At 54.0% G+C, this 22979-nt stretch overlaps 1 protein-coding gene across 1 annotated transcript in view; it reads left to right on the top strand.

Moving 5' to 3' along the window:
* Positions 1-1418: 1418 nt before the first annotated feature.
* LOC119107474 (rho GTPase-activating protein 29) overlaps positions 1419-22979 on the top strand; it is a 57436-nt gene continuing 35875 nt past the window's right edge. The window contains exons 1-2 of the mRNA XM_037230918.1: positions 1419-1534; positions 12373-12515. Coding sequence (XP_037086813.1) covers positions 1449-1534; positions 12373-12515 — 229 coding nt within the window. The 5' untranslated portion in view covers positions 1419-1448. The remainder of the gene's footprint in view (positions 1535-12372; positions 12516-22979) is intronic.

Here is a 22979-nt window from a genome sequence, read left to right on the forward strand (position 1 = left end):
AAACGAGCTAATTGACTGGGGGGAATACACAACTAGACCTGTTGGCTTAATTGTATGTCAGCACACATCAACGGTAGTTCTTGGATGTTGATTCGTGCTGGATATTTTATGAGTCACCGAAACTGCTTGCCCCAAAAGACATGCCATTTTCAGCAGACTCGTGATAATTCATCCTACACTGTATGATGCAGTCGATAACGAAAGCGTTGCATGTAAAAGTACTCTAGTATTCGTGTACGCATGCTTCTTTACCAGTCCGAAAATTGCTAACATTCTGAGAAGCGGTGTTGTTGTGCATGTTTTTATCGCAATAAGTAGTCGCGTACGGATGTCTTGCTATCTGCCAGAAGCAATCAAGATTCTGAGGAGCAGCGTGCCAATCAGATAGCTCTTACGTTCTATGAGCCACAAAGAGAACGAAATCTTACGCTGGATCAATCAAACGTTGGCTGCGCTACTCCGGCATCTGCAGCATTAACTCCTGCACGTGGCCAGCCCGATGTTGGGTCCGCTGGTGGTTTTCAGAGTGACTGTGCATCCCGCTTGGCTGCCAGGTCTCGTCCTCAGCGACCCTGAGAAACCGCACAGCACTTCAGGTCAAAGGACGCCACCCTGGCGTCGTGCTTTCATCTCTCTCTTGTTCAGTGGCAGCCGTTTCGCGCAGGCACCCCGCTGCATGAAAACGTCTCCCAAGTTACTTCTTATTTCCCAGCGCGCTGGTCGCGAAACGCAACGGATTCTTCGGAGCGTTCGGCATCATTTGCGTGAGAACCGAAGACGCAAATTGGGCCAATTGGAGGTGCCCGCAGGAATCTGGCGAGCGAAATGCGAGCGGGCCAGCTCGCTGTGATTGGCCGCCGGCGGTGCGCCGTGCTCGCCGCCGCCCGCCACGCGCCGCCGTCTTACGCGCAGCTGCTCGGAACGGAACGCGTCAGAAATAAACGCACGCCTGATGGATCACCTCCGAAACATGCGCGGTTCTGTGTCGGGCCGTCTGCGCTGTTCGCATCCGTCAATTTCTGGGTAGACGATTGGCGCGGCTCGTGTCTACATCCGACAAGGCCCAGCTGCGCACAATGCATTGGTGTCCTGTGCTTGAATAGCGTCAGCGGATGCTACCGTTGTAAAATGATTCACTCAATACACACTGCTGCCCGGTTTGAAGATGTCGCGGAAAGGGCTGCTAAGACTTCCACTGTCATGCCATGACAGCGATCCGCCGTTGTTTAGAGTGTTTTAAGGATGCCATCACATAATAGTTATGTCATCGTGTGGATTGTCAAGTTATGTTGTCAGTCGCATTAACAGTCGCTGACAGGCGCACAGAAGCAGCCTCACACGCGATCCGTGTCCGACTGGTGACCCGCGCCTGACCGGTGACCCGTGCTTGACCGGTGACCTCTGCTGCTTCGCAGACGCCCGGCAGCGCCGAGGACCTCGCGGCCGTGATGGAGGCAGCCGGCGTGACGCCGCCCGGCCGCGGCCACCAGCGCAACCACAGCGCCACCAGCCTCGGCATCAGCAGCAACCACAGGTGGGGGCACGCCGCCGCCGCCGCTGGCTCGAACCGGCGCGACGTGAGCGGGAGAGAGCGGCGCAAACGGTGGACGCGTGGACGGATTGGGAGCAGCGGATGCTGGGCTGACGTTTGCTGTGGAGATCCCACACCAATGACCTGGTTCGTGTTGGAGCCCTCCCAGTCATGCATCTTTAGCGTAGGTACATGGTAAAGTGAGTGGATACACTTTAAGCATTGACGTGAATGATGGAAACTTCGCTGCGAATGCGCACGTCTTCACCACTGGTCTATAGTGAATCGCCTTTGCCAACTGTTGGAGACAGCAGCAGGGGCGCGGCAGCAGCCGAAGGGGGGGGGGGGAACAGAGGGGGCAGTTGCCCCCCCCCCTGCCTGCCGGCTGGGGGCAAGAGTATTTTTTGCCCCCTAAAATTTTCGGGTGGACCGTTTTCAAAATTAATGGCATTGCAGCTATCCATAGATTACCAAAAGTCAGGTCATCAGATAAATGAGGCCCATAACTGTGCTAGAGAAAAACAAATCGGGATCAGGAGACCCTCTTCTACATCAAGAGCCCCATTTCTGGAGTAGGGGGGGGGGCGCTTTTCATGCATCATATGACCGCGGTTCCGGCCCAGGATGTCCTGTTTTGGGGTAACGAGGCCCCACGACTAAATTTGGAGGCCATTTCGCGGATCGGAAACATCCTGTTCTGGATTAAGAGGTCCGTCCACGGATCAGGAGGCCCTTTTTAGGAACAGAGGATCCTCAGATAGGCAAGTGAGACTGCGGAATAATCAGAGGGCTCCAGTCAGGGCACTTGTTTTGATTTATAAGGAGGCACACGCCTTCGATGCCCCTCCCCTACATACGACACGACCCGGGAGGCCCTCCTGCGAGGAAGCCCCAATTTGTACAGGGGTCCTCCTGGAAAATCCAGCGCCCCCCCCCCCCCACGCACTCAAAATTCGTGGCGTCACCCCTGGATATCAGTACGCGCGGAAATTAACTCCAGAAATTAAGGACAGGTTCTTATTTCGCGAACCCACCCTCACCCCGCAGATTTCCACCGACATGACACGGACTTCTGGCAATACGGCATGTCTGCCGCCATCACCCACATCACCCGACATTACCGTCTTGGCAACCGGCTGTCGCATGTTTTATACGCGCTCGCGGGACACCAGCCCTCGCCGCCAGCCATCGGCCTTGACATGCCGCCACTGATTGGTGCCGGCGGCGCGTGCACAGCCCACTGTTCTGCTTCCGGGCGCCTCCGCTTCCGGAGAGCCTGCGCTTCCGATGCGCCGGTGCGATGATAATGGTTGGCCAGGACTTCCCGTTCACGCCGCGCGCGTCGTTCCGGCGCACCGCCCCAGCTCTGTGCCAAGCTTCCGGCGCGCGCGTGCGCTGCTGCCAGCGGTGCCTCGTCGGCGCCTTTCTTTCAGCCGGCTCTGGCTCGGTCTTGAGGTGGTCAATCACCGAGTCTGCCGAACTGAAAGCCGGTTTGATAAGTCTGCGCCGCTCTATTCGCTGGGCTGGAGAGAAGAACAGAAGGATCTCTACGGGGGCTGTTTCTGGGCAGTTTCTGGCATTATGGCTGCGATGGGATTGGATGGCGGCATGATATTGCACACGAACCACACTGGTGATTGCTTCACGGGCCACGTGGTGCCTGCCGACCCGGCGACTTCCCTTGTCGTGGCACGGCGATAGTTTCCTTTACGTGTTAGTGGTAACAAATTCCTCGCGTAACAAGTATTCGCTGCGCGATAGCCAGCAGCTGGAGGGAAACAAAATGAATTAGCGAAAGGGCAGCCTAATTTGTGTTAGTATGTTACGTGGTGTACTGCAATTTGATCCGACGACCGCGGAAGGCACGTTGTTGACTGGTTGCCGTATAAACGTTAACGTGCGCTCGGGTGGGAGTCAGTTTGCTTCCTTCCCAAAGTTTTTTTCAGGCTAATTTCCGAACAAGGCGGCGTAGCAGCGCTAAACTTTACATAGTATGAGTAGCAGTTGAATAACGGATCTTTTGGTGTAAAAATTGATGTACCTTGAAAGGTCGTTTACCTATGGCGGGTCAAAATGTGGACGCGGCTGTTCGCAAGGGTCATTTTTAGGGAATCGTTCAAGGTGATGCGACAACGAAGTATTAGACGAAACCACGCATGACTGAGAGGGTTTTGAGGCAATAAACCACTTAAAATAAGAATTACAACAAATTCCAGTGATCTGGGCTCAGGTATGAAGGTCAGACCTAGGTCGAAGCCAATTTCCTTTTTCACTCGGTAGCTTGCTGTATGGGTAGTTTCTGGTGCACATTTAGAATTCGTTAATGACAGGGGCCGCAACAGACATGCCCCATGGGTTTTTTAAAGGTCAGAGTAGGTAACTGACGTAAACTGAGCCAGATTAACATTTTCTTTTAGGAGCATACCGCCTAGTGCAATCCCTGACGCTTATTTGGATGACAAAAATAGGAGGAATCTGATAGGTTGTGGGCACATTGACCTTTAGGTAAAAAAATGTCACTGGTCTTACATGAGCATCGTTGACCTTTTACCTGTAACAGGTGTCTAGACTCACGGCGGTTGCGTGAGGGGTAGGGGGCACTTTGGATACCAATCTGGAATTCTTACCAACCCAATCTGGACAGAGGCACAATTGGGGTAAGGAGCATGTATTAGCAAGAGACAGAGGCACAGTTACGGTTAGGAATGACGAGCGAGGCGAGTTAGGGTTAGGAACATGTATTGGCAACTGTATTGGCAACAGACAGAGGCACGGTTAGGGTTAGGAACATGTATTGGCAACAGACCGAGGCGCACGGTTATGGTTAGGGATGATAAGCGAGGCGAGCGCCTACATCAACGTACATTACACTTGGTGGAAACCCGAAGGCATCGCGTGCAAATCGCATCAAGGATACTTTCTCCTCTCCAGAAAGTGCAGCATGCGATCTTTTCCTTTGCACTTCTAAGCTTTTTTTCTTACGTAACCAGTGTAGTGTTTCCTCAAGGATCTGGCCCTCTGCTTCTTCCCTCTCCCCCCTCCGCTAGCTGCCGTAGACAACAGGGCGTGCGTAGTAAACCACGTGCACTGGTGAAAAAGCTTACTTTGACCATATGGCTGCGCATCGGCAATAACTTCCTTGAAAACAGAGTTTGCTCCACCCATTATTTGGCAATGCTAAACCCTGGGCCTGTTGCGCTTGTCAGCTGCTGACTGACTCCCTCACCCCCGTCGGCTCCTGAAACTGGTCTTTTTGGTGTGCAACTGAAATAAATTGATGTAATTTTTTAGAATCAGAGGAATATTAAATTTGGGGTTTGTGTTTTGCAAGTCCGCAGAAACTCGCCACCCTGCCATTGCTGGCCATTAAAAGACCGCCGAGATTTTTGCACCCGCACTCTGCGAGCCTGCTGGTTCAAAATTAGCAGCTCTACCGTCTTTTTCCACGAAAAGTAGGGCATGTGAAACATTTAATTGGTCGAGTCTAACCACTCGTGCTATGCAAGCTAGAAATCCCAGACAATGAAGGAAAATGCGCGATGCGGTGTCTCAAATGTCTAGAAAGTCTTACCCTGAACGAGAACTGTTAAGTCTTCTGATGGGGAAGTTCTCACAGTTCCGGCCGAACATCAACGTCAAATTTGGCGCTAAATTCAGCGTTTTGGGTATACTTCAGGCTTTTCGGGGAGGAGGAAACACCCGGTGCTGTAAACGTGTTACTGAAACAATCCTCGTACACGATCCGGTCATGGCATGGCATCATGTCAAAGTTCAGGAATAAAGGTCACTCGGCACAATGAAATTAACAATTACTTAAAATTAGGACAGATTCAACAGGGTTCCCCGGCTATTTAAACGATGACAAGACGGGCTCGGTCACGACCCCTCAGTCTGACAGCGACCCTTATCACGAGTTTGTTTTCCAACAAAGCTCCACCACTCCTGAAGCCATGGGGCGGCAAATCAGTCCGTCGGCCCGCAGTCGTGACTGCCCGCATCAGTGACCCAGGTCAGTTTCTGAACGAGCCCGCGGCCGTGCCGGCGGCCGCGGGCGGCGGATCGGGTCAGTGCTCTGGCGACCGCGGCGGAGCCATGTCGTGTGACGGAGGGCTCCGGAGGCGAGGCCGCGACGCCGCCTCGCTGGAGCGCAGCTGGTCGGTCGCTCCCTGGTCCGGCGACTGGTGGGCCCCGGGCAGCGGGCCGGGCGTGCCGCGACAGCGCGGCTGGCTCGAGGGCTGGTGCCGCGGACTTTCCAGGGGACTCGACCGCTACCGGCGGTACATGCTGCTGAGGCGCAGGCAAGTGGCGAGCCACCCATGCGCCCAAAATAGCGCCAAGCCAGGTTGCGTTCCTCCAGCAAAGGGCGGTTAGATTCCGAAACCGGATATCAAAGTAAGCGCGGAGTTGCCAAGGACCTGCGAGACCCTGTAGGTATTCTCGATATGTCGCGACGAGTCTGGCGTCGCGATGCCTTGGACGCGCCAGGGCTTACCCGATCCCGTATGGTCGTGTTCGTTCCGTTACTGATTCATTTTGCCTCAGCTCTTTCGTCCCGCGCACGGGCTGGGCCAGCTAACGGCCGAAACAATAGACAGGCCCATTCGCCAATAATTGGCAAGGCGCCTCACCGGAGCACAGCGCGGCGCGCCGCGGTATGATGGAGCCAAGTGGAGCAGCCGGCTGGCGACCCCGCCCTCCCGCCGTCAGCTGATCCGCGACGGGGTCCGGCCGCGGATGGGTTCGGGCGCGACGGGGTCCGGCCGCGGACGGGTTCGGGCGCAACGGGGTCCGGCCGCGGATGGGTTCGGGCGCGGCGGTGTCCGGCCCGCGGACGGGTTCGGGCACGGCGGGGTCCGGCCCACGGACGGGTTCGGGCACGGCGGGGTCCGGCCCGCGGACGGGTTCGGGCGCGGCGGTGTCCGGCCCGCGGACGGGTTCGGGCGTGGCGGGGTCCGGCCGCGGACGGGTTCGGGCGCGGCGGGGTCCGGCCTACGGACGGGTTCGGGCGTGGCGGGGTCCGGCCGCGGACGGGTTCGGGCGCGGCGGGGTCCGGCCGCGGACGGGTTCGGCCGGGACGACCACATGTCGCATGTCCGTGTGGGCCGGTTCCATCCCAAGCCTCCCCTACGCAGCTGACAATACCCGCCGCACATATCGGAAACGGAGGTTGGAGTGGGCACCGTAATCCAGCAACAGCTCAGGAGTGGGCGTCGGTTACCGTAGTTACGTTGGATCACCTGCTTCGCGTGCGGAGACGAAATAGTATGGCTGCAGCGAAGTAAATATGACCAACGGCTAGCTCGTCGCAAATGCCCCCACGACTTTGCCCCAGACACGTTTGGCTCATTGGTGCGTCTTGATTTGAAAGGACCTTGTTTGCCATGGAGACATGGAAATGCATGAATTATCTATGCTTTACAGAGTGGTCGGATTATGTGTATCCCATATGTGTACGTCATTGGCACGGAAGCATGGGTGTGGCAACGAGTTCATGGAAGACATTCATATAATCCTAGTTTAATTGGCTTGCATGTAGTGGTTTTACTGGCAACCAGTAATGTTTTTCAACAAGGCCGTTTTAGGGACTACGTGGGAAGACGTTTGATCCAGCATTTTTCGTGTATTATGAGAGGACATGGCCCGCAGCGTTTCCATAGTTTGTGGCTCCTTGTGATGCGTCGAGATCCAAACTTCACTTTCCATGGTTGCATTAAACGATTCTTTCTGCGTGATTACATAGCAGGCGCCTGTCATTTTGATATTATCACGATTTGCGGGCAATTAAATGATAGCATAACGTTTCATCAACCCAGAACTTGACTGTATGCGCACGTATGTGAGTGAGGGATCTATTCGGAACACGAAGTTGGTTTTCTCAAAGTTGTACCTTAATGTCTCCGATTTTCCATTTGAGACGTCCGTTGGGTACTTCCATGAACTCACCACTGACCACTACAAGATGAGTATTGCTCCGCGATCATTATCGTGATTTAACCCGGGAGCGTACACAACATTTGCCTGGTGTAATTCATAACTAAATTAAGATGATGTGTCATGTGTCATAAAGACATTGCCATATGCAACATGTGCCACTGTTTTCGTCATAAATCGTCCGGGAGCATATAGTTCGTTAGTTCGATAAGGGTGTATTGTTCAGATCATTACAATCCCACGGAAAAATGGTAACTCAGGCATCAGCGCACGGCAATGTCGGCATCGGTGAGCAGCACTGACGCCAGGCGACGTAGGCATCAGTGGGCGGTAATGTCGGCATCGGTGAGGGTACTGACGCTTCTCCAGCGATCTGGGACCGAGGCTCCGGACAGTTCAAACCGATTCGCAAGGCGCCAGTACAATTACGGTCAACGCCTTACTGGAAGGGTGATAGCGGTGTTTACCAATCTGATCAGGTTTTTATGCTTGAAGTTAAGTTGAAATGAACTTATTATGGTATGACCTGGACCGCCCTCATACACCTCGTAATGCATCTGCGTTTCCATGTGCCCACGGTGATAGATATTCCCGTGTGTCATCCGATAAATATTTGGAAGGGCCTCTAAAGCTCAGCATGCACTCTTCCTCTTGCCTTCAAAGTGGGCGCTCTCTGTCAAATAGACGACCTCGCGAATATATGGCACGCAATGGCTGCGTTAACTGCAGTTTGCATACAAGAGGCACACATATCGCATAATCGCGAATATGGCCGGGCCATTCAGTGATCGTGGGTATTTCCGGCACTCTGCCAGATGGCCCAACGTCGTCGAACAGCCAGCCTGAGCTTATCACAGAAGTGCCTGACTATTTACCTGGTTCACGTGTCAGGGAGTTGAAATTTCACACCTCGTTTAAGAGGACATCTCAGTCACTCTCGTGGCTTGGGAGCAATGCGGTCGATGATGGGAGTTATAACCCAAAATAGAAACCGATACGTAGAAGCTACAGAAGCTTAAGTTATGCTTGGGTCATTTTACGTCAAATCGATCAAGTGTTCCTCCTGCCGTGTTCTACCATGATGAGATTTGGCACAGATAGATCGAAGTAAAAAATATGATCAAAAGCCAATTTGCAGCCCCAGAAGACCTCCGGGATCATAGCCGAAGGCCATTCAACTTCTTAAACTTTTAGTTGCCCCAACTTGACCCGACGGTTCCGAATTTCTACAGCGTTGTGTAGGACTAACGTAATTTGATAATTAACTGCCATATAAAACCCATCTCTCGTTGCTTTTGAACATGTAAGAGTTATTTTATGACACTGGTCTGACCATCTATCTGACAAGATGAGCTTCTCTTTTATTAATAACTTTGGGCCGATTTATTTTCTTTTGACTTTCTTCCCTAAATTTTCTGTTAAATTTCTAAGTTTATGCGTTATGCTCTCGCCATGTAATGCAACGCCAGGACAAAAAAAAATTGGTAAATGAGGCCTTTTTAGACGTGATGCGATGCATTTTTTCTCTGATGATTCACAAATCGGGCTGCAATAATCTGTTTTCAGAATGGCCTCGAAAGCTGAAATTAATTAAGTTTCCCAAAACGTTTAGAGACCGCAGATTGTGCTTAAGAACACTTAATGGTTTATTTTTGGATGTATTGTTGGGCAACTCATATTTCGCCACTGCAGGAGGTCATTCAGTGTGACCTGAGGGCATCCATGATCTTGACGCTGATTAATTTGACCTTAGATACCTAGGTACCTAGATCGGAAACGGATATACTTCGGTAAAGTGCTCGGTAAAAACTGGCATTGCGCATCACATCAAAACTAAACCCACATGTAGAAGCGGTCGGGTCTGTCTTAACGGCATCTACGGCCAAGCCAATCAAGCGTTGATCTCGGCTGATCAACGCGTATGTTTCACAAGAGAACTCGGGTCGGGTTGTCCGTAACTCATCCGGTTTTCCTTAGATTGTTCAGTATGCCCGCAAGTCTATACCATTTTACAGCTGATGCCCTACTTCGATTGCATATGTTTGCTAATGATTTAACATGGGTGTTGCCCATCTTGCAGTTAATTATTATGCAATTGGACTTCGACACTGAGTAATACGCTTACTAGGGTTTTGCAAAGGTTCTATTTACATAGGTTTTATAGTGCGAACAGTTGCTTTATATCTTTTAAAATCTAGTGTCGTTAGATTTGATGTAAAAATTTGCATGAAATATCACGTAGCATTGCCTCCATGCTCTTCTGGACATGGGGGCGAAACTAAAAAAACGTGGCGGAGAATCAGGGCCTGTTGCTAGATTTGTGTAGCGAATACGGCGGCTATCTGGAATGCGCAGCTGTCTCTTGAAATATTTAAACACAAGTGCGGTTTGCCGCGAATGACGGGACGCCCGCGCCATCTCGTGTCATCATGATAATGCCGGAAACGCCGCCACCCAGTCACAGCTAGGTAAAACACACGGACCACTCTGTTCAGGTATCAGAAGGATCGTTTAGTTCAAAGACCACTTGGACTTGGCATTGATGGGTTCCAAAGTGATGCTTTATTGGGAACTGTTAGCGGTGACGGTCACCTGTCTGTTACGGTAACTCAGTTAATCATTTCACACCATTCTTGATTAAGCGTCATTCCGTTCCATTCCATTAGGAATTTCCGGCTCGTTCCTGTCATTTTGTTTTTGTCATCATCCAGGAAGCCCCGCCACCTTTAGAGTGTCGGAACCGCTGCCGCCGCGCTAGTACCGGGTAGAACGTCCTTATTTCATGGTCGGCACCGGTCGCCGAGGAATTGAGGTCGGGTGAGCTTGGCAGCGGTCAAGAGCATACAATTTAATATCCAGGCTGGGTGAGACACGTTGTTGCGAGGAACTGGTCAATGCAGCATACAAATCACACATGTTTCGTATGCTGCAAGCCGGAACATGTTCCGGTTTGCCGACATCACGTTCGACTTGTTTTCAGCTTCTGAGTAGTAAACACTTTGCGCTGTCAATACAATGCTGTATCTACTTGGTTAAGACATTGCACTGACAACGAAACCATCGATTGGTCGTATGACGCCCTGTTGGTGATAATGGGACATACACAGACCGCGCAGGCATGATGGGCTCGGCATTACGGGAAGTCCCAAAGTAAAACAATTACACCGTACTTGCCTGCCTGCATGGGCGAAGGGACCCAGCTGTCTGTGTTCATTAGGGATATGCATTTCTTGATTCTCTGTTATTTGCCGTCACTGAAAGTCGTTATTTGGAAGCCTTTTATTTTTTACAGATGCCGCTTTTAAAAGGCGTTCGCCAAGGTTTGACTGTCATGAGACGCCATGTTTGATATATTTATTCATTTATTTGCAATCTGGCATTTGTCGTACTCTCCCAGTCAAACGCTAAAATACCATCATTGTGTATATATGCTGTAACTTCTTTGGAACACATGTTCAAAATGCGTGAAGGAAAATATATCGCCGTCGTTAATACAAACGTCAAGCTATTGACGATTCCAAGCATTGAAAGCGGATCGAACTGCAACGCAACCATGATCCAAAATTCCTAGCTTTTGTTCATACATTTTCGGGGTCATTCAAGGCCGGTGCCATTTAAATTGAACGTCATGGACATTTTCGGGGTCATTCAAGGCCGGTGCCATTTAAATTGAACGTCATAGACATTTTCGGGGTCATTCAAGGCCGGTGCCATTTAAATTGAGCGTCATGGACATTTTCGGGGTCATTCAAGGCCGGTGCCATTTAAATTGAACGTCATGGCGCTTGCGATGCCACCATGACATGGACGGCTCTGACCTAGCTCTGTACCGAACGCAACAAAAACAGGTGGGTCGGATGCAACTGAACACGACAACGGCAGCGATTGCCATAATCTGACAGATAACCCAAACTTTAGATCCGAAAGCGGTCTGCGCAAATGTTGTAGAATGTAATCGGTGTTATCTTTGGGGTTGGATTGTCTAACCTAATCTTAAGGGTTTTTGAACGGGCAAATCCATAAATCCATAAATCTACAAATATACCGAAGGTTATTTCTGCTCAAAGACGACTATTTACGGCAGTTCCGTAATTGGCCGACGAGATACGCCAGTTCGACACTGTAGTATGCGACGTCTCGTTTTTTTTGTGCTTTTTTTCGTTTTTGGTGCACCAATTGCAAGAGATGCACTACGTCATGCTGTCGTATAAACATTTTACTGTGCTTGTTATTGCCTTAACCTTGTTGTGTATTTTGTTTTACTGAGTGTGAAACATTGCTACTGCATCGTTATAATATGAATTAAAAGAGGAATAGTACACTTTGCTGAGTGTCTGCCAACCACGCCGGTTTTGACCAGCAAAAAAAACAGTACAAACTGGAAAGTAGCAGAAGCTAGCTTCAGCCGGGTGAAATGTTACCCCTGCCAGTGATCTGCCGGTGGAAACAAAGGTTTTAAGTAATCTCTAATCTTTCTTTTACCTAACGTCTAATTTTTTATCTAATCTTTTATCTTTTATTTATTTTTATCTTTATTCTTACCTTTTAGTAAGTAATCTTAAGTAAGTAATCTTTAAGGCTCGAAAAGTTGGATCACGCTATCAACGGACAACTAAACATCGCCATAGTTGAGACATCGCCATAGTTGAGACATCGCCATAGTTGAGATATCGCCATAGTTGAGACATCGCCATAGTTGAGACATCGCCATAGTTGAGAGCTTAGCGCCGTCAAGATGCAGACCACGACATCGTGGCCTTCCCAGCATCAGCAGCCTCCCCGCGCGGAGATCCACCCCTCGCCAGTAGCAGCCACGGCGGGGCCGCCGGTCAGCCGTCCCTCCCCCCCCCCCCCCCCCCCTCCCGCGTGCGAAGCGGCCGGTGCCGACTCGGTCGTGTCTGTCGTTGCAGCGTGTCGCTGGCCAGTGTCAGCAGCGAGGGCTCTGCCGACTCGCACCTGGTCGAGCAGGAGGACATCGTCGCCCTGACGCACGACGTGCGTGCCTTCAAGGAGGCGCTCGGCAAGCTGCGCCGCATCTTCCACCCGGATAAAGGTAAGGCACTGATCCAAGTGCGGTTCAGGGGCGGGTATGTCCCGGATAAAGGTAAGACACTGATCCAAGTGCGGTTCAGGGGCGGGTATGTCCCGGATAAAGGTGAGACACTGGTCGAGGTGCGGTTCAGGTGAGGGTATGTCCCGGATAAAGGTGAGGCACTGGCCGAGGTGCGGTTCAGGTGAAGGTATGTCCCGGATAAAGGTAAGACACTGATCCAAGTGCGGTTCAGGGGAGGGTATGTCCCGGATAAAGGTAAGGCACTGGTCCAAGTGCGGTTCAGGTGGGGGCATGTCGCGGATAACGGTGAGGCACTGGCCGAGGTGCGGTTCAGGTGAGGGTATGTCCTGGATTAAGGTGAGGCACTGGTCGAGGTGCGGTCCAGGTGGGGGCATGTCGCGGATAAAGGTGAGACACTGGTCGAGGTGCGGTTCAGGTGAAGGTATCTGCCGGGTGAAGATGCTTCTGTGATAGAGGTATGGTTCGGGGAGAGGGCGTTGCTCGGCAAGGGGACTGACTCGCGGTCGATAGGGGCCATTTTCGGTGGCTGCACGAGGTCTGCAAGTACAGAGCAAGATTAGGCGTGACGTCGTTCTTCTTTATATTGCCCGTCTCTCTCAAGTTTTCTCGCCGTCTAGACTGAGGTACAGGGGCGTATGGGGCGGGGGCTGAATAAGGAAGTAGGGAAAAACGAAACAAGACTAAGTATGCCCCAAATACATAAAAATGGAGTTTTCTCTCCAACTTCCCCGCACTCCCTTTAAAAGTCGGTTTGCTGGACTAAATTCAAAACTACACACCTGATGAGAGGCGTGGCATTCAGTTGGCCGAAAATGTCGCGATGCCACTGTCACGCACGAATGAAAATGGTGAGAATGGTCAGGGAGAGAGACCAAAGGCCACGTTCTTGAAAAAAAATGTTTAAACAGCGATATTGCGGCGTTGGTTTTTGTACTACCTGCCTAGCTGCTGTCAGTATGAGCACCTCGCCGGTTATATTTGTCGCTGGCGCAATCCGCGCAGGGAGGCGTGGCTGCTTGCCGTCAGCCCTCTGGCCTCTTTTGGATGGTTCGTTGACGTGGCAGCGTCCTTTGCCTTTTACATCAGCCTGGCTGGGCAGCGGTCACGCATCGCAGGCTGCAGGGCGCGCGGGTCACGGTCGCCCTCCGCCTCAGGTCCTCTGCCCAGCGGGCTCGGGACGATCCCGCCGCGCCCTGACCGCGCCCGCGGCGGCGGCGGCGGCGGCGGCGGCGGCGGCCCGTGCGGCACGGTTACGCGCCGTTCGCACAGAGGCGTTGGCGGCCGCTCCGACTTCAGTGGCAGCGGCTGAAGCCCGCCGCCGCCGGGCTCAGTAGCCGGGGCCGCCGGCGAGCTCGGCGGCCAGATCAAAGCGTTTGCTCCCCCCCGCCGCCACCCCCGCCCCCTGCCCGGGGGCGCCGCGTCTGTTGGGTGTGTCGGCGTTCGCCGCCGCGCCGGCTTTGTGCACCTGTTGTGCGCCCCGTCTGCCAGCGCAGCACGAGCCGTCTCCGATCAGACGCTCTGACGTCAGAGCGGTTTTGATGACGTGTTCGATGACGCCAGATGACGCTCTATGATCGGCGCCGGCGACAGCTGCCGGCGATTATGCAAGGTGGCGTGCTGGCGGCCGCTGTTCCAGCAGGCAGACGTCCGACCAGGCGTGCCGCTGTTATTGATTTCAGTCGGCTGTTGGGTCTGGTCGCGCCGTATATGCCCGGCGGCGACCGACTAGTCTTTCCCCGTCCGTCTCGGCCTGAGCTGGGTAGCAGAGGTTCGATGGCTGGACGTTTATCCTCAGAGACAGCATTCACCTTCAGCAATGCACTGGCTTGACCAGCAAACTATTGCAGCGGTCTGAAGCATATTATTACGTTAGTTTATTAGTTCCAGTGGCGAAGCAACATATATTGGTTTTATTTGAGTTGCATACCATTTTGCAAGATGCACGCGCCGGTTGTCTGGGGTAAATGGGCGTTACCGGGTTTGAAATAAGGCCGTTTCGCATGGCTACGCTTTCGCATGCGTTTCCGACCTACCTTCCCCTCTGCCCCCCCCCCCCCCCATTTATTTGCCCAAATGTCCGCAGCAATTTCAGCCGCAGTGGAAGTCGCAACAGGGTAGAAGCTCAACCTATTGGATATTTTAATCCAGGATAGCGGGAAGAAGGGAAATCCCGGGGTTCATAACTCCAGTTCTCAAATCTATCTTTACCTCTGCCAATATAAGCGTATCGTGTGAAATGGTCTATTTATACGGTGCAAGTTTGCGGGCAGGCAGAAAGACAGACGTTTTCTCAAGGCTGACTTATTGCAATGCCTTATTGAAAGACTGGTATTGGAGACCAGCTAGACTCATTGCAACTCCTACCCCACCACCTGCTAGAGCTAGTGGCTCGATGAGGAGCCGTTTGACTAAAAACAGCTGACCTAGCGATTCGAAAATCGCTTGATGTTGATGTCCTGTTGATGTCCTGCTTGTCAGTCAGCTGATGTCCTGCTTGTCAAATGGGACGACGTATTCAGACCGCATTTACAGAGCACAATGCTTCGACTGTTTAGACACTGCTGAATCTGAGCCATCCCCGGCAGTAGCAAAATTATGACTTCCCAAGTAGTGATGGGTTCACTGGGCCACTTCCGTAGTCCCTGACCTACGCACGAAGCCAAGATGCTCCCGAACCGTTCGCCCGTATTTTTTTCTTATAAAATAGCAACCCACTTCATGCGGAACAACCTTCCGTCACGCCTGCCAGTCCGGGCCGCTGCAAGTCTGCAAACCCCGGGGAATTCGTCCACCCCTTTTCCTCCTGCCACACACGATCCTTCTTCACTTCTCCGTCTCTTTGCACTCCCCGTCCCCGGGCCCGCGCGACCGGCGGCGGCGGCGGCGGCGGCGGCGGCGGCGGCGGCGACGGGCGACCCGGCGCCCGTGACACCGCGCTTCCGCGTTATTTGCCAGCCGGCGCCGCGGGGCTGCCGCGCCCGGCGCCGCACCGGCGCGGAACAGATTGCACGTCGCGCGTGCCGACGCGTCCGCATGACCCGACACCTCGCCGTAAGCAGGTCATTTCTGCTGGCGCTGCGGCGCGGCAGCCGTCGTCTCGCGCGGCCGCGGCGCCGGCGCCGGCGCCGCTGCCGCGCTTCGCTCGGCAGCCCACGTAACAGGCTCGTTACGGGAGGGAGGCGCCGCCGGCCGTCGACGGTCCGAGTTTGTGGCATCGGTCGGCGCTGAGCCGGACGCGCGGTGTCGACAGGTCCCGCTGTCAGAGCACGCGATGGAGTGGCTGGCATAACGGTGAAGCGTCCGGCCAGCACCGGACCTGTTAGCAGTGTTTGGGTGCTCTATTTCCGAGTGGTCATGACATACCCGAAGATTAAGCGGGAAGAGCGGGGACGGCGATTTTTCATCGCGTTGGATGGGGAGGACATTCATATTTGTTGCCCTCCATTAAGTCCACTCTTGATAAAGGGTTCTAAGTGGGAAAGTTCGACATTGAAGGGTGGTGAGTGACGTATGTATGGGCCGAAGATCTGAGGAAAATGACCCCCTTCGACATTGACAAGAGCTTCTAGGAAGAACCATCGGAGATCATGTGATCCCAAGTGCCAGCTTAAAAGCCTTTGCCAAATCGGACATCCCGGACATCCATAGGCGATTAGACAGAACGTCTTAAAGAAGTGTGTTGCCACCATGAGCAGAACGAGCGAGGGACGTCACGTGGCATGGACCGGGCCACCGAGGAAGGTCCCGTGGCATCACAGCCGTTGGAAGGGCCCACCCGACATCCACAGCCGACGAAGAGGACTGTCCGACAGGTTGGCCGATAGCGGGGGAGCCCCCCCCCCCCCCCCCCGAGCGTCGTCGTCGCTGCCGACGCGCTGCTCTCGCTCTGGCGGTCGGGTCCGGGTCGAGTCCTGCAGCGAGCCCTGCCCATCGGGCGACTCGCCGAGTCAGCTGAGTCAGCTGAGTCAGCGGCAACGGAAGCCCGCTCCCCATCTCATCACGGTCCGAGAGCCCACCCACGTTGTTGCGGCAGAGCGGAGTGTGTGAGCGTGACGTTTAGGGCACACAGTCGTGCACAGCGTCGTGCTCGGTCTCATCCAGGGTCGGCTGCTTTGTTTAACGCGCATCTGGTTGCTCATCTAAGTCGGGCCCGGTCCCATGAGTTACAGTCTTCGCAGGAAAACCGAAAGTTAAATGTGATACGAAATAGATGAAACGATGGACTCCAGGAAGCTTTTACGATCAGTGCAGCAAACGATGTCGTCAGCTTTGCATAGTTACAGTGAAGCCTGTCCCTCGCTGCCTGTCGCTGAAGAAGCGCATCCGCAGTCATTTCATTAATGGTGTCTAGCGTGCCTCACGACCCCGCATCGTCTCGAGTCATATCGCGCCATCGCTTCACATCGGCTCGCGGGCTTCCATTAGCTAGCGGCGTCCTCCCACAAAGCATTGAGAACCTTGCGGCGCGCCCCTTCGGCCACGAGTCGGAGCCGGCTCCTCGCCGGGCGCCAGACTTCGATCGGGCCGCTCCGCGCGGCGTTCCCAGCGCTCTGCCGGCGGCGGCCGGAGCGGCATGAGGAGCCAGCGGCCGCCGGCGGTGTGAAGCGACATCTGGCGGTCGGCTGGACGGGCCGTACAAAAACCCTCTTCCGCCACCATTGTCCGGCTGCGGGTGAAAAGGCCCGGCCCCGAACGAATTGACGGCCACCGGCCAAGTGCATGGGCCGGCTGACGGGTGGTGTGATGCGCCGAAGCTGGAGTCGCCCGCCGCGGGGATGGGCCGCGTCAACTGCACGGAGGGCGAGAGGGAAGGTGGAGGTAGAGGTGAAGGAGAGTGGGAGAGAGAGAGAGAAGGAGAGTAGCAGGGAGGAGGAGGAGGAGGAGAGGAGGAGGAGGAGGAGGGAGGAGGAGGAGGAGGAGGAGGAGGAGGAGGAGGAGGAGGAGGAGGAGGAGAGGAGGAGGAGGAGGAGAGAGAGAGAGAGAGAGAGAGAGAGAGAGAGAGAGAGAGAGAGAGAGAGAGAGAGAGAGAGAGAGAGAGAGAGAGAGAGAGAGAGAGAGAGAGAGAGAGAGAGAGAGAGAGAGAGAGAGAGAGAGAGAAACATCAAAGAAACAGACGTGAAGAGTGACACCAAGAAACGTTTCTTGCCTTTCCAAACAGCCTTCGTCTTTATGCCGTTTCTCCTCGTTTATTTGCAGTATCTCTGCAGCTTGTCAGTAACCTGGTGTCTAGTTTAGCTCACCTTGCGCTTCGCCGGAGTGCTGTGCTGCTGAAAGTGCGGGTTAAGCTCCAGTTGGTTCCAGTAGAGGCACGGGGCTTACACCATGCCCTCCTTAGCGAATGCAGGAGCTCTAGAATTTGGAACAGCACAAAAAAAGGCGCACTAGAAGAGCTTCTCAGATTTCATAGATCATATATAACGTTAGTATTTAAAGCTCATTACACAGTCCATTGCAGTTGATTATTACACAGTTCATTTCGTCATTCGCCATGCTACACCAAAACATAACATCCAGAGGCAGCAAGAAATAGTCAGAGGGTTCATGAGCTTTTGGCCATGAGGGCTCTCAGTGAGGGCTCCTGACGGAACACCGTCAGCGCGATTGGACTTCGTCTAATTTGACTCCCCTGTGTAATTCGAATTTGACGATCGATTGACAAGATGCAAAGACAGACAAGCTGAAACGGACGCGGCCTCGTGGCACTGCGTGTCGCATGAAAACATTTGAACCCAATCTATTCGTTAAACTAGAACTACCTGCTCTGGCACCAGATTGGCGGGGTGATGGTCTTTGCCGCAAGCAGCCCTTGGCAAGAACCCTGATGCCAAAATGATTGTTGAAAAAATGCCGGTCAAATAAAACAAACAGGCAAAAAGTTATGTCGTCGCACCTTATAAAGATTATGCGTTCGCTCTTGGATCCAGATACGTATACCACTCGTTAAAAACGGCTTTGTATTAAGTTAAATAGCTTTCACTTCCACGCAAAAGGGAAATAGAGCCACTTGCTCGGCGCATTGGCTGGCGTTGCCTTGCAGTCGAGTTGGACGTCCATTCAGAGGCACTCACACAGCCCTGGAGAACTGCGGAAGTTGGGAAACTTGCGCGATTCGAACGGTTTATCGGCCTGTTTGGAGCCGATGCCCGGTGTGCGAAGTTCTCTGCGTAAAAGACAGGTCTTTCAATACCCTGCGTGGTATGGTTTAGGGAAGCAATCCACCGGGAGCATTCAGTAGTGGGCTGCACCGCTGGTAGCCTTCAGTAGTGGGCTGTGCCGCTGGGAGCCTTCAGTAGTGGGCTGTGCAGTGCGCAGATCCCCGCTGGGAGCCTTCGGCAGTGGGTCGTGCCGCTGGTAGCCTTCAGTAGTGGGCTGTGCCGCTGGAAGCCTTCAGTAGTGGGCTGTGCAGTGCGCAGATCCCCGCTGGGAGCCTTCGGCAGTGGGTCGTGCCGCTGGTAGCCTTCAGTGGTGGGCTGTGCCGCTGGGAGCATTCAGTAGTGGGCTGTGCAGTGCGCAGATCCCCGCTGGGAGCCTACAGTGGTGGGCTGTGCAGTGCGCAGATCCCCGCTGGGAGCCTGCAGTGGTGGGCTGTGCAGTGCGCAGATCCCCGCTGGGAGTCTGCAGTGGTGGGCTGTGCAGTGCGCAGATCCCCGCTGGGAGCCTGCAGTGGTGGACTGTGCAATGCGCAGCTCCTTGTTTGACAGCTGGATGGCTGAATGCCCTGCTGCGCCACCTGCCACATGCCACCGGGGACGCCGCATCCGTCGACGCTGTGCTTAAACGGCGGGGTACAACGGGTTTCTTAAAATATTGCAGATCATGTGAAATTCACACGCTCCGCCATTTATGTGTTTTATTAAATGGACGTGAATACCATTTGCAAGCAGCGAATAAACATAAAAGCATGATGAACCCACATAGGCATTATCCGCACATGGGAATCCGGAGGGCCCATATCCTGGAAGCTTCTGCGAAGATTGGAGAATTGTTGTTTTTGATTATACCAACTGGCACCAAAACATAAATGAACCCAATAACATTAAAGATCTAGGAACATCTGTGTCCTTCGTTTAAAGCGTCTTCATATATATATATATATATATATATATATATATATATATATATATATATATATATATATATATATACCAGAAAAACAATCGTGCTTCTTTAAAGAAGTCGATCATCACGATTTTCACTTTTGCCGGTTATTTGCCCAAACTGTGGTGTTAGCGAATGAGGTTGACGCCTGACACCGCCATGATCCGCTTGGCGTGACGGCTGTTAGTCTTTCCAAGGTCCGCGCGCGAGAACCGCGTCTTTGCAGACTCCCCTCTCCATCCTTGTCGCCACCCTCATGACAGTGAAGGGAAAACCATATTTTTCGGCTTTCGTCATGGATAGTTTCTGATAGAAAGTCAATAATCAGCGTGATATGTTCGCACTGAAATCCTTGCTTCTACACTCTCTCCCCTGTGTTATGCTGCGTGTGTGCCATGTCCCTACCACCACCCCCTCCGCGGCTGGCCGGGCGGGGGTCGGACCACCTCGCCCGCCCTCGCGCCCGGCGCGTGTCTCCCGCGCGCTGGCGATCTGCGTCGCCCGATGGGAGCGAGGACGTCGGGCCTGCAAACCGGCCGGGAGGCGGCCAGTGCGGCGCCGCCGCCAGAAGTGGTTATTGATCATCTGCTGACGACATTAGTGGCACGCCACGCGCGCGCACGTGCCGCGCGTACGGGCGGGCGGACGACGCAGGCACACCTTCCGGCACGCGCTTATATGCCCCGTTTGGGCGGACGGCTGGAACGGACGCGTCTTTGGGGAAGGAGATAGGTGCATGTCGGACGTACGCAGACGTGTTGGATGTGCACGGATGGGCATTCCGAGCGTGCACAGACCGGTTCGCGGGGTGAACAGTTCAGACCTACCTGCCGAAACGTATACTGACAGCTTTCTGTCACGTCTTCAGGTGGACGTGCTGCCGGGACGAACACGTACACAATCGCCAGGACAGCGCAGATGCTTATGCCAAGACGCCACGAACACGTTATCCTCGGCGTCACAGATGGCCCGCTGGGGTGTCACAGATACACTTGCCGGCACGTCTCAGAGATACCTGGCTGGTGCATAGGCATACACTGGGCGTGCCAGGCCGCGGCCGGACCATCTTCACGTCACCAATCTGGAAATAGATGCGGTGCTTCCGATGTCCGGGTCCTTACATCACGAGCGGTGTGATGACTTGGCCCGGCGGGCGCGTGACCTTTGCCCCGCCCGAGGCGTGTGCAGTAGGCCCCATGGTGGTGGCGTGTCCGGATGTTCGACGACCCTCAGCGAGCACGCTGACTCGAGCTGCCGCGTGCCAAACCTCTGGCGGGAAGGGTCAAGAGCGGGCGGGACCATCACGCACGCTGGCGCGGTAGCCTTGCTGCGGCCGAAACCAGCGCCGTGCCTCGCTGCCAATGGCGTCTGCTCGTCGCTGTTCGACACCGGAGCGATCGGACGCGCCTGCGTGGACGCCGTGCGTTGGCGCCAGGACTCACACCCGCCACGTGACGTCACCGACCCAGGGGAGGGGAGCAGTCGGCGGCCAGCTGTCCATCTCATCGGCCGGGATCGTTTATAGAGGACGATCCCCGCCGGCGACCCCGGCACTATTTCCAGGCGGCTGGCCTCGGCCGGCGACGCGGCCGGCGCGCGCGTGCCGTCTCGCGGCCGCTCCCGACACTACGCACGGCGAGGAGGGAACGGCGGCAGGCGGGGATGGACGACGGCTTAGCGAGCTATGGCTGAGATCTCCTTGTTGGCATGCGCTTTTCAAAACCCCTTTTTCCGATTTTCGCCAAAGGTGCGGTGTGGTTGATGACAGTGGATAAAACAGTAATGTCGGCAACTCCCCTGGTCAGGCTTTCACAACTTTTCTGGACTTGTATGGACAAGCAGGCTAATCGCATATACAACACACAGCTAATGCAGTGCGCTTTTTTGAAAACAGCATGGACACGAGGAACCCCGGCTTAAATAATGGTCCAATCACAAGAGCTCAAGCATACTGGTATGGCCAAGGGCTTAAGTTGTGCTCGGTGGAGGCCTTTACGGGTATACTTTCCTTTACCCAAATTCACTTCCCACGGGGTGTATTCATGCCTATCCGCTACCCATTCCTGACCAGTTACACCCACCTGTTACCCATCCTTTTTTATTTTTTGGAGCGTTTTAATTCTGCGTTATGGGCTAGTTAAAGGAATATTTTGCACCCAAACTTACACTTCTGTGTTGATAGTTGCGTGAAATGAATGGAGCAAATAATGACTAAAATAAACGCAAGAAGTATCTTTGAGTGTTATTTCTTGAAGGGCTTGCCCGAGGTTTCATAAACGTTCTGCCCGTACCCGTACCCACACCCAAAATTTCCCTTAAAGTGGTATCCAACCGAGGTCGTTACTTATTTCGTACAGAAGACTTCACCCAACCGTTGAAGTCCCCCAGTGCGCAATATGCGAAGGGTGCACTAGGTAACTTCAATCAATGAGTGCTTTGCGACGGCAAATTAATGCATTTTAGAGGACCCAATCGCAGTGGCTCACCTGCTGGCACATGAGCATAAGAACATTAAAACAAACCGTGCGAAGGCTTCCGGTAGATGTACTTCTGAATGCTGTTTTCCCGTCTCATCTGTTCGTCAGTCGACCTCAGAAGATGCCGCCTCTCGTCTGCGCCACGCAGTACACCGCCGTACCTCGCGCGCCGCGCGCGGACGGTACGGTGCGGTACGGTACCGCCAGCCACCACGTGCTGCTGCGTCCGTCAGCGGTACCGGCCGCGGCTGGCTGCCGGTACCGCGGCCTCCCTCGCTTTTGACCCACAAATGATCGGCCGAAAATATCCGGCCTCCGGCACCGCCCAAACACCGGCCCGGCCCCGTCCCTCGCCGCCGGGGGCCGTGTTTCGGCGGGGCGCACCGGACCACGTCAAGCTTCGCCAGGTGCTCGCAAGAAAATCATGCTGCGTCCGTCCGCTGCGTCCGTCACGATCATGATTTACCGCGATGCATGAACAGCTTCTCAGGACACCGATCAGAGTCCTTGTCAAGCATACTTGTCGCGCGAACACTAACCCTGTCATCCCAGCAGCCCGAATGGTTGGACAATTTTGCTGCAGCCCACGGGTCAAATGTTGCTGACGATTCCCGACTGACGCTCCCAACGGACTACTCCCAACTGACGACTCCCGACTGACGACTTTCAATTGACGATTCCCGACTGACGCTCCCAACTGACTACTTCCAACTGACGACTCCCGACTGACGACTTCCAATTGACGGTTCCCGATTGACGACTCCCAACTGACGACTCCCGACTGACGACTGCCGATTGACGATTCCCGACTGACGCCTCCCAACTGACGGCTCCAGACTGACGACTCCAAACTGACGACTCCTGACTC

The sequence above is a fragment of the Pollicipes pollicipes genome, unplaced genomic scaffold (assembly GCF_011947565.3).
Source record: "Pollicipes pollicipes isolate AB1234 unplaced genomic scaffold, Ppol_2.1 Scaffold_6686;HRSCAF=7923_pilon_pilon_pilon, whole genome shotgun sequence".
Classification (NCBI taxonomy): Eukaryota; Metazoa; Arthropoda; class Thecostraca; order Pollicipedomorpha; family Pollicipedidae; genus Pollicipes; species Pollicipes pollicipes.